We start from the raw sequence: 12,581 nt of genomic DNA on the forward strand, positions 1-12,581 counted from the left end.
GTATGTACAAAATATCCTTTTTTTTAATTATTATTAATTTGCCATGTATGTACCTACATACATAAACAATCATTGTCAGGAACGTCTCCCTCCATTTTAAGTTACCGTATAATGAATTCCCAAAGAAAGGAATGGAAGTTCTATTCTACGAAGCAACGAGAAAACTAGAAAACTCCGGACAAGCGACACAACGTTGTCCGCGTTGTATCATAATTGTTCGCCAAGAGGAATCTCCCACCTAATTGCCATTTCCGATTAGCATAATTTCGTTGGAGAGTAATCCATTCCTCGTCTCTCCTCTCCTGCGCCATTTTGTTTCCCTCCTCTCTCTCTCTTCCACTCTCACTCTCTTTCCGTCTAATACATAACGTTCAATAACGTCAAACTCCTTAATTGGCTGAGCGCGCACCGATTCACCTCTTCGTGCGCCTGATTAAAGCAACCTCGCATCGCTGCACGCGCGTACGAAATTCTACAGAAACGAGGCCGTTTAACGAGGGAGACGACTACGATTCGAATTGCGCGCTCTGGCGTGCAGTTCCCGGTTCTGGGGAAATTCCCCCAAAGGAACGGACAATCAAGGGGCTGCGCGCCGCAGGCTGCGCGAAAGCGCGGTCCTCCGCACTTTTAATCGCATCACCGATCGAAACCGATTAAACCCACGTAGCGGCTTACGGCTTCCCGAAAAGAAGCTTCTTTTTTATTTCCTCACTTCCGGATGTGTTTTTAATCCCTGCTGAGAAAAGGTAAACTGAACAGTTTGGTCCTGTTAAAGCCACTTTCGTCAAAGGAATGCGCAATTATCGTTTGATTTACCATAAATTGTAAGCTGCAAGTATTTCTCAATAGTTGAGCGTGTTACTGGCTTTGGTTTAAATTTTGTGGTTACGGTAATAATAGTTATGGTAAAGTTTTTTTACCATTTTGGAATTGCTAGGGTACCTTTTAAATGTTGTCGAGTCTCGTTGCAAGGTGTTATTCACTCTACTTTTATTATAGTAACGGCAACAATATTACTAGCAGAACCGTTTAACATTGCATAACATTCCCAGCGGTTAATAAAAATTACCTCGGCATGTAAAATATACGATGATATATCCGTTACGTTAACAATAATGAAGTGAAATTGTATTATATAAGTTGTACAAGTTTTGTTATTCTTTTTATAAAAGTATAGTAAAAGTAATGGTTCATTACTGTAAAAACTATACGACTCCTTTTTCAACTATGAAAGCTAGTTAACGAGTAGTTAATTTAACAAGATTTTTCTATTGGGGCAAATAGAAATATTTATTTGCAACTAGACACTTGCTAGGTATATATATATGTATAATCGGGTCCATCCATATTTGACGGTGTGGTAATTTCGGCAGGAAAATGAAATTATGAACGTAACGTTGCTTGGCATCGCCGAGGGTTTCGAAAGCAATGGAAGGAGTATTTCTACGGTGAAGGTAGAATTACGTTATTAAATATTAAAATTCCTTTTATGTAGTCTGATCGGCGATGAAGGAACTAAATGACTTACCGTGAGAAAGAGCGGTATCAGAGTGTAGGATAATCTCGTTAACGAGGGAGAAAGAGAGAGATAGACCATTCGGGGTGCCACAGGACAGAAGAAAACAAGTGAAATAAAAATTGTCCCGCATTTTCCTATGTACACTCCTGGTTACGTCTGAATTCATCGCTGTCACCGTGAATTGCGTAATAAATCGTCCCTCGTATTAGAGCGCGACCTAATGGGAATAAATGCGTGAAAAGGGAAAAAAAATTCCGGACCCGAAGTGCGTACATCATCCTTTTTTTTTTCCCTACCAAAAACATATGCGTAATGCCCGCGTGCCCGGGGAGCATTTTTTTTTCCTCCGTTCTGTTTTCCCGCTCCTCGTTTTTTCGTTTTTCCTCCCGCTCGGAAAACAGGGAGAGAGAGAGAGAGAGATAGGGATACATTTTAATACGGAGCAACGCGTGCCGTAACGTATAAACAACCGTACATTTTGATTTGGCACGACTGGGGTAATTGCAGCGAAAACTCCCGGCCGCGCAATTAATCGGGCAAAGTACTTAGGATAATTGTCCATTTTTGGGAAGCGGGAGTGCGGCCCGATCGCGCTCGATTTTCCAGAGATCGATCGGAAAGGTCGATGCGAGAAACCGCGCGCCATCCACGGCGGCCGGTTTCCGCGATTCGGCTCGAACGAGAAAACGCATCTGCCCTCTCTCTCTCTCCCTCCCTCCTGCTCCCGCTTCGGGGAAAAAGAGAATAGTTATAATTACTGGAATTGAAGCGGCCGCTATTAGTCGGCCCGCCGGAGTGCAGCTGCAACTGCGGCTCGAACTGCCGATGAGTTTTCGACCGACGTCCGGCGCGATTTCCCGTCAGGCACGCGGATCGTCTCCACGCTAAAAAGCCCCACCAGGACCAGATGCTGCTTCTGGATAAATGAAAATGAAATCCATATGGCTCCCGCTAACGATATTTCCAAGCTTTTCCATTAATCGCGACGACTCGCGGGAACGAGCACGCGCCGGTACATAATTCACTCGGGACCCCCGCGTTACGGAAATGCAGGTAAATAAAAAAAAAATACCATTGGTCCGGGGCCAAGCAAAAAACGAAACGTATGTTGTAACGTCATAGAGACGTTATGTCATCGTCTGTCGCACAGAGACGTTGCGAAACCCGATGTGGAATGATCCCACGAGAGCATAACGCGGTTCGAGGGGTGTTATGGGGAATTACGAGTATCGCCATTAAGGGGATGTGAAAGTGGCATCCGAAAAGTCAATCGTTCGTGAAACTTTTCTCCGAACTTAATGTACCGAATCGTTTCAAACTTGTGAAGATATCTATAAACAAACTTTGTGAAGAATTGTGAAGATATCTATAAACAAATTTAAAAAGAATTGAAATTTAATGGTTGCCAAGACCTTCCTTATGGCCTTAATAATGACATCGTCAAGTTTAAAACGATTCGGTACTCTCAGTTTGGGGAATTAAGGTAACCCTTAAGGGTAACGTGTCAATTAAAGACAAATCGGTAGGATAGGTAACCCACAGTTGAAATGAATGATCTCGATTGATATTCTCTGTTTTTCTGATTATTTAAATATTCAAAATTGAGGTTTCCTAGGTTTAACCGAGTCTCGATCCGACTTGTACCCGAACTCCGCAGAAAAGGACATTAATGCACATTCGAAGTTCAAAGGAGACCGATTTCCTTCCCATTTTCGTATCTTACGTTCTCGCGTTATACTCGAAAACCTCCAACGCGTTAAGGAGGCTTATCCGAGGTAAACATTTTCGCCTGGGGAATCCTGTCAGCCTATCGGCTTAAAATCCGCGAAACTTTTCGCCGGGGGTAAAAGCGTCGATAAAGGGGTCTATTGGCCGAATTCCCGAGTTTCTTGCGAGGGAATTTCTACCGTGCTTTTAAACCGCGTATCGCCGTAGGAAATCCCGGGGCAGTATGAAAGGAACAAAAGCCGGCCGGCTGCGTAGGAAAAAATGAAATGCAAATAAAAGTCGGCGCGCGACTCGATAGGACGAGTTCTTCCCGAATTTAACGGGGCTTTGTATGTACGCTGCGTTCTCTGCCTTGGCTACGATATTACATCCTCCTGTCGTTTTTCGTTTGCTTCAGGTCCTACCTCTCGCCGGTATCAAATGGAGGACCAAACGGAGCAACCATGAACTGCGCTGGCTCGCAGGGTAAGTCTCGAAAAGAAAAAAAGAAAAAAACCTCCACGTAGAAACTCAACTCGCCGAGGTCAGATTTCTCGGCGACCTCGCGACTCGCGAAACGTATCCGCGGTTACTGCCGCGGTTTTTCGTGCATCGCAATTGCTAAGTTAAAGACATGCGAGTGGACGTAGGTACTTCGGACGATTATCCTCCTGGACGAGAGAAAAGGAATTAGGACGATTACGGAATTTCGAGTCCACTTTTTAGCGATATACAGTAGACTCCTGGATAATGCGAGGTGTTGCAACAGGAATTCCTGTAACGAAGATTTCGCGACTACGGTTTTCGTATAATGCGATTATTCGTATAATGCGCTAAATAACAAAACACATTATGCGCGTTATAGGAGAAAAATTCCCGTACAGCAGGATTTCCTATAATGCAAATTCCTATAACGCGCCAAAATTATTGCGACGATTGTTTTCGTATAACGTGATTCTTCGTATAATGCGCTAAATAACAAAACACATTATGCGCGTTATATGAGAAAAATTCTCATGCGAGATAATTTCCTATAACGCGAATTCATATTTCGGTATAACGCGCCAAAGATATTTCAACTATTGTTTTCATGTAACGCAGTGCTTCGTACTACGCGCCAAATGAAAAAACACATTATGCGCGTTATAAGAGAAATTCCCAAACAGGACGATTTCCTATAACGCGAATTTATATAGCGCATAACGTATTAACCGCGTTTGTACAGGAATCTACTGTAACTGTCTCGAAATTGGAACTCGAGAATTGGGTTAACATATTTAGGGAAACATATTTCGTTACAGTGTTAGTAATTCCCTGTAGAACGATCACGTCCTCCGATACGTGACGTCACTATATTTTGTTGAAGCGATAACGAAATTATTCTTTCTTATTTTCAACTCGAACGATCCCATTGTTTTGAGTCTACAAAAAGTAGTCAGTTATTAGTCCTGTCATCTCCCCCGAGGAATTTCATCCCCGTAGTTAACTCCACGGGAATTCCAACGTGGCCTGAAATATCGCGAATAGCCACTCCCTGCTGAAACGTTTCGATGATTCTCCAGCCTCCCGGAAGTGGGTGGAATGCAGTGTTTTTGGATTTGAAAAATCGCAGAGGGCCCTTCGGCGCGACACGTGCTCTCGCGCAGCAGCCCGATGGTAAAAATGCCAGGATATTCCTAAATATCGTCCTGTCATCGATCCAGGGACTCGAAAGAGGCCAAAATACCAATTTAACGCTCGCTTTTCTGGTGCACGTTCAATCGGTGGCGAAGGGTCGGAGGTACAAGTGATTCTTGCAAATCAGGATGAGAATAGACGCATGACCTGATGAATGACAATAGTCATACATTGGGTCAACAATGTGTACCATTTTTTTAATTTTTTAAGACATTAACCGACGAACCAATTAGAAACAGGACAGACTCGATGAATAAATTTCTGCGCGAACCTGAAATTGCGATTTCTAATTGAAGAAGATTGAGAGGGTTAGCAACCTCTTGAGAATTGTAATAACTTTCGGAAAGTATTTATGTTTCACGGGCATTTATTCGTAAGCTTATTAATTTATCCTCCCACTACTAACTCGATCGAGGGGCTATTCACTTGGAAATCAGGGATAATGATTTCCTTCTTTGAGAGCCTTGCCTTTGATTTCATATGATAAAAAATAATGCGAATCGGTAACAAGTGACGTTCGGCCTTAAAATGGTGACAGTGTTCAGTGATTTCCAACGATTTCTAGGGATTTCTTTTTCCGATTTCCAGCTGATTTTCAAGTGATCTCAAGCGTTAAAATCCACGATTGCCTGAGTGAATACCCCTCGAAGTCGATCTATCAATGTTCGTAGTTATGAATATTTTCAATATCGCAAGAAATGTCAATTTTTGCCCTAAACAAGCGTCATTGACCGAAACGAGCTTGCCATCTCCTGTCACTTCCCAGATAGAAATTCATGATCATCATATTATGAAGAAAATCGATTTACAAACAATTTGCAGACCATTTGCTGCATGAAATGTGTGCAACATATGTACACACATGACCCAATAAATGTGAAGAAAAATTTCCAATAAATTTGTCACGCTTCAATGTTTTACCGGTAATACGTGAGATAAACTTAGCTGTTGACACATTGACACATTGCGCGTACTTAACTTTGTTCCATGTTAAAGTATTTTTGGTTGGTCAACGTGTACTGCAATGAGTACCAAACAATGACTCACGAGCTCACGACCCACTTCATGATCTTTTATGTGGCAAATTTCATGCAAATTTTGAATCACTTTGTCTATCTGAATTCTGATCGGCTCTTTCATCCGGAACCCGATCGGAGTTAGGACCGTTTCCCAAAATTTCTCCACGAGGGTATCGGAATTGCGCGAGCGAGTAGTCGAAACGGCGAAACGAAGGAGAGAGAGAAAAAACCGTAACGAAGCTTCGAATGTGCGATGCAGGAGTGATGGTGAAGCAGGAGGCCCGGGACGACGGGTACGAGACGAGCCCGGACCTGGAGATGAGGAGCAACGGCGGTGACAGCAGTCAGCAATACCACACCCCGCTGACACCGCACACACCCCACACGCCGCACACACCCTTGACACCCATTCCGACGACTCCGCACCAGCCTCAGCAGTCCGGATCGACGGCTGCCACCCTCGGACAGGTCAGTAAGAGAACCCGGACCTCCCCGGACCACCCCGAACCTCTATCGGACCTCCCTCGGACTTCCTATCGGACCTCCATCCAAACCTCCATCCAAACCTCCGGACCGCCACCCGGGGGACTCCACCTAGCCGGCCGGTCACACGGAGGCCGTCGACGCTCCACCGAGTCACGAGAAACGCGTGTCACTGTGGAGCATAGACGCCCCTTTCATCGTTTCCTCCCCTCTTTGCGTAAAAAGTCGAGGGAAGGCGCTCCGATAAGTCGCATGACCGCTTTTCCACGTTGAACGTCAAGACGGAGAGTAACCGCACGAGTTTTGCTCGCCACGGGTGAGTACCCATGTAGAAAATCTGCGAGGGCGCCGGCTAGGATTTTTAGCCAGGACGACTACGTATCAACGGGTCCTGTTAAAAATATTCCAAAAATTCATGCACTCTTGGTACACAAGGTTATGGTAAAATTGGAATTTTCACGTACCAACAGTGAATTACTGTACATTTATGATAAACCTCGAGATAAATTTGTGATGTTGCTATGACGTAACAATTAAAAGCATTTTAGGGAATTTATATCGGTAGGAGATGATTCGGCTACGTAGGAGTTCCTTCATTTTCCGCAAGGAGCGCTCGCATCGGTAGATCAGGGAAAATCTGAGATCCTGGGATCCGATTCTGGGGTCACTTTCTGGGGGATCGATCTTTGACGTTATGTCCCCTTATGCTACTTCATGATCTCGACGTTTAGCCCAGAAAAAGTGAAAGATGAAAGCACTCGGATTTCTTGGAAATTGTGAAAATCCTTCTGCGTTTCTGGATGAAACTGAAGGAAGTGCACAGTTTTAGTCGGTGCTCATTATTTATGGCGTATTGTCCCATCTGAATGCGGCACGGTAGTTATTACCGAAAAGTTGTCATAATTTATAGCGTAAGCTGACTTCTGAATAAAGTATGCTCAAGCGAAACGTGACTCTTGTCTTGCACGTGGTGGGCTACGTGGTCGGAGGTTCCGATTTTAAAATGGAGCAAAAAGCGGAATTGAAAAGACCCGTACTTAAGGAAACGAAAAAGACTCGCAGAAATTCCTCGCATGTAGAAGTCAGGAGTTAAGATCCAGCTATAGAAAGACCGGTACCCGAAGAGCTATTCATTCATACTTAAGGTGAAACGAAACCCTCCTCAAATCAGTCGATTCGAATAAGACACTTTTTTTAAGGGCCTATACCCCTGAGAACGACGAAGAAATTACACATTTTTTAGGCAAAAGTACGAGTTAAATTTAACATTTTACCACGATCGAGGTACGGGCGACAGTCATGTGTTTGCTGAATATAGCGCTAAAATTTGAACTCGATCGGTTCAGCCGTTTTTTCAGAAATCACCTACGCCAGGTGCAACCCATTTTTTTTTACTACTCTACGGTTGTAATAATAAATAAATGAATATGTATTTTTTACTGAAAAGAAAAATGTTCCTGTATTCTCCTACATTAAACCTTTCAAGGGAAAAAAAAAGTTTGTACCATTATATGCTGTACCTTTTGAGAAAAAAAAAATGGTCAAAAATGTGTAATTTTTTCGACGTTCACAGTGGTATACTCCCTTAAGGGTACTGGACCAATCTGTCCGAAATTTTGACACATGACCTAGGGGCATTTAAGAATTATCCTGACACTTTCAAAATTTAGTTTATCGAAACAGAAAATGATTGACCTAGTCTCAGCCAAAACAAAAATGGCGTCGAGCTCTTATATTACGTGTTTCACTTCACCTTAAGGGCACGAGCGTTTGAAATAACAATTTCTTCATTTCTTCGACTTTGGATCGCGCGTTTCGAGTGTTTCCGGGCGGCGGATTTGACGATTTGACTTCCTGGTGTTTTTCCGGGCCGGCTGAAATCGAATAATTTCGAGGTCGCTTAATTTTGAAGTCACGAACGCGTTTCCTTTTGTTTGCCCCGACTTTAATAATTACTATGGGCTTCCCTCTCGCGGGGTCACTATGTTCCCAGGGTACTTCGCACTATGTGCCGCCCCCGGGGCATGGATGTTGAGAAAGAAAAGAGCATGTATTCTATGAGCGAGGAGAGTTCGTTAGCTTTGTAAACGCCGAGACGAAGGGAAGAAAAAGTAATCAGCAACCCTTTCTTCCGGTAGCGTTCGCGAAATGCTGCTTCCGAACAAATAACTCGGCCGAGTTTCTTCGAAATTCTCCGCTCTGAGCTCGCACGCGTGTTATGGGACTGGAGGAGCAAAATGGCGGGTCTCGGGAAAAAAAAATTCATCGGTACGGGTTTTTCTTCAAAATCCAGAATTTCGAGACGGCCCACGTACGTCAAGACGAAAAAAGGATCCCGACCGAACATGCCCGAGTGGTTAAAAGAGCTCCCTTATATTTCTGCTCGAAAATTCTCGACTTTGAGATTTTCCGCAAACGTACCGGGCCAGAAAACATGGCGGAATTTCGAAAAGTGTTACATTCACCGAGAGCACGTGCGGATCGTCGAGTCTGCCGCGTGGCTGATCGCGAGAACGATCGCGAATAATTACATAGCTACGTTGAAATGCGTGTAATCGTAATTACACGTCGCCGAGGACAATTACGCTTGGCAAAACAGAGAAATCGACGGAAACGACGGGATTGCTCGATAGCCACGGGCTAGGCTCTTCCATTTATCGCACACGTCGGGAAACTCTTCTTATTTGCATTAGGAGAAACAAAATCTGATATCGGAATAAAAATGTATAAAATAGAATTTAAATGATTAAAATTGGCGCGGAGCCACCATACGTGTTGGACGTGAAACTTTTTTTTTTTTCTTTATCTTTATTTCACTTTAAATGTCTACGATTAAATGAAAGAATAACGCACCGACGCTAACGGAAGCATTTACACTAATTATATAAATATTAACACATGAAGATGAATATAAACTGTAATGAATTGTAAATAAAATTCCGATGAGATACCAATTATAATGAGTGTTGATTTTACTGTCAACTTTGTCAAGCCCGAAGCACACCAATTGGTCGACTTCTTAGCCAACAAATCGAAATTAAATGGCAGTAATGAAAACCTATTCGCAAATTGTGTTAATGATAAAATACAAAGGTATTTGAAAAATGCTGGGATTTCATTTCTTATGATTCGAGGTTTGACATTCGACAATATTATAATATTTACCGACTGATAGGTTGAGGTATAAGTTCCTACCGTTTTATTTACGCTACGTTACGTTAAAAAAAAAAACGGCGAGAACTTATTCCTTAACCTAATACTTTGGAAGGGAAATATGCAGTTGAAGTCGTGCAGCAACTCTGATAAAGTTCCGGGGTGCCACGGGACGTGATCTCTTTCCACAGGTCTTTTGTTTTTCCCCGGACCTTTTTTCTTTTTTACTCTTCTCCGTGTCCTTCATTTGTGGCTTTCTTCCAGAAAACCGAAACCCCGTTAGCGAACCAGACCGTACTTTTGCTCGTGGAAAAGGAGACTCTTGACAAGTAGAACATGCTCGCCGGGCCTCTTCGTTAACGAGAGACGCGTCGCGAATCTATCGGGATTCGGGTACGTAGAATAAATCCGGGAATAAAACGCCGAACTTCCGCGATTTCGAAACCAGCCGATCAATTTCGGAGGGGGATGCTTGAGAGACTTGTCTTCGTTAACGGTGACTCACTGCCTTGGAAATTAATGAACGCGTCGACGCGAACATTTACGATTTCGACGACATCGTCACGTGGTCGAGGTCTTCCTCTTTTGTTCCCCCTTTCCTTATTGTACAGGACATCGTAACGCCGGTCAAACTGCACCATTATCATATTTAAGAAGATACGTCTTAACGTTATTTCTTAAAATAGCCTTCTATCAGAATAATTATGAATCTAGACTTGCAGGATTTATTTATATCTAACTATTTCGCGGTAGCGTCGGTGAATGCTAGTCAGAGGCATATTATATTAGTTCGTTAATGTTTTATTAATTTTATGGCTTCGTCTCAAATCGATATCAACCATACGTTCAAGCGTAATTAGTAGTAATTGTTAAAAATGTCATTCTATTTGCATACAGATGCAGGCACTTTTGCATAACCTCAAACGGACGTTATGAAAATGATAAAACTGAATATAACTCCCGGGCGGCAATATTGTAACGATTAAGTTAACTGTTATTATTAAGTAAAAACTTCGGTTATCTAAATACTTACCCTTCGATAAAAATGGCTCTGTTTAGAAACGGCATCAAAAAGAAAGATGGTATATGGTCATTCAAAGATGTGAGAAAAGCCATTAAAGTGTAAAAAAAATTCGATTTCGTATTTCGTTTAAGTATTATGACAATATTTTTTTATTTAACAGTCTATGTATGAGCGATATCGAACATCTTTCATTCTGCGACATAATTATAGAAAATGGGGAATATTCATAATGAACAAAAAAAAAACAATCTTTTCAAAAGTTATTTCTATAGTACCGTTTCGGATATTTTTCGAACATCTTTCATTCTGCGAAATAATTATAGAAAATGGGGAATATTCATAATGAACAAAAAAAACAATCTTTTCAAAAGTTATTTCTATAGTACCGTTTCGGATATTATCACAGAGCAGTTATCGATCTTCAGTGCGCATCCAAAATAGGTGAAACTCATTGTAGAAAATGGGGAATATTCATAATGAACAAGAAAACAATTTTTTCAAAAGTTATTTCCATAGTACCGTTTCGGATATTATCACAGAGCAGTTATCGATCTTCAGTGCGCATCCATAATAGGTGAAACTCATTCTGAAACGGTTTCAGACCGCCTTAAGATTACGAGAAAGTGAAGCGTTACGCCGAAGATCGAGGTATCGATAAATCTTCGACCAAGGCCCTTTCTCTCATTCATAGCGCATGCTCTTTTTCAGTACCTCATTTAATGACTTTAAGATTTATCATGGTTTAGGCCGGGCAGAATCGGCAAATGTCACCGTTCATCTTTGTTCCAAAGCGGTCATTTTCTTGGCGAGAGTCAGAAGTTACGAGAAAGGTCAAAATTGTAATTTAGGAGAAAAGTAATTGCAGGATAGGTGCAACAGTAGGTCGGCTGCATCGGCGCGAAAAGATGAATTGCCGGCTTAGCTTCCACGGAATAATATTTCATAAAGCAAGAGGACGAGTATTTTGGTAAAAAAAGTGCATTTGTTAAATCCATGGTAGCGAGGCATTCTATAAAAAAAAAAAAACACTTCCGGCGCGACGGATTCTTCAGAAATAAATTCAGAGCTGTAACCTCATTTTAGGTGATCCAAAATTATACTCGTTTATCAGTGCTCGCGGATAAAGAAAAACCATTAAACTATTGCGGTGATTCTCATTACTTACATTATTAAAAAAGATATAATTCTATAACATTTTCGTTGGAAGTTTTATTCAGATATGGTATACTAATTCACTGTTAACACGTCAAATTTATAATTTCACTGCCACCTTATGTACTAAAAGTCTATGCATTTTATGAATATTTTTAACGTGGTACTTTTTGTAAAATCTGCGCGATTTTTTGTATTACGTTAACGAGTAGCCCCATCGTTAACTTTCAGATTAGGCAAAGGAATCATTAAAGCTTAATTATACTTTCATGGTGTAACGTGTGACGGTAAAATGAATTCAGTTCCAATGTACCAAGAATTGTCTCATTATTTCCGTCTACGTGTAAGTAGACGAAAGTTCTAAGTTCTTTACGACAAATTACGGTGCATCAACGCTTATACACCCTTGGGATCGTTACGGCTTAACACGAAGCTTCGAGCTTTTTGCAGCTTTTATTTTCAAACGCTTCTTAAACGCGTTCAAACCGAATGGGACTCTTACCTAGTTTTTCCGGGGAAACTTTTCCAGGAGACGACTCGCCGGTTGAAAACACGGCTTTCAATTACGCCACTTGAGAACTAGCGGAAACTAATCCTCAACCGGTGAAAATAATTAAAATTAAAGGAGCGATAGACCGTGAATATAATTTCCTCGGGCTCCTCGGCGGTGTCAGGGTCCTAGAGGAAACCCTCCGAGAAGCTCCGTCAAACGAGCCAGAAAAATCGGAAGGAGCTCCTCTCGAAACTTTTCCCCTCTCGCTGTCGACTTTCCAGAATTTCTCTTGGCGACTCGGCAAGTCAAAATGGTCAAATGGGAATTTTCAGAGTTTAGGCCGATTTTCTAGCC

The 12,581-nt window shown here is 42.1% G+C and overlaps 1 protein-coding gene across 1 annotated transcript in view; it reads left to right on the plus strand.

The window, feature by feature from the left end:
- Window positions 1-4,802: 4,802 nt before the first annotated feature.
- LOC105700673 overlaps window positions 4,803-12,581 on the plus strand; it is a 50,969-nt gene continuing 43,190 nt past the window's right edge. The window contains exons 1-2 of the mRNA XM_023435073.1: window positions 4,803-4,882; window positions 6,182-6,390. Of these exons, the coding sequence (XP_023290841.1) occupies window positions 6,187-6,390 (204 nt within the window). The 5' untranslated portion in view covers window positions 4,803-4,882; window positions 6,182-6,186. The remainder of the gene's footprint in view (window positions 4,883-6,181; window positions 6,391-12,581) is intronic.

Source organism: Orussus abietinus, unplaced genomic scaffold (assembly GCF_000612105.2).
Source record: "Orussus abietinus isolate OABI.00-Male unplaced genomic scaffold, Oabi_2.0 scaffold139, whole genome shotgun sequence".
NCBI lineage: Eukaryota > Metazoa > Arthropoda > Insecta > Hymenoptera > Orussidae > Orussus > Orussus abietinus.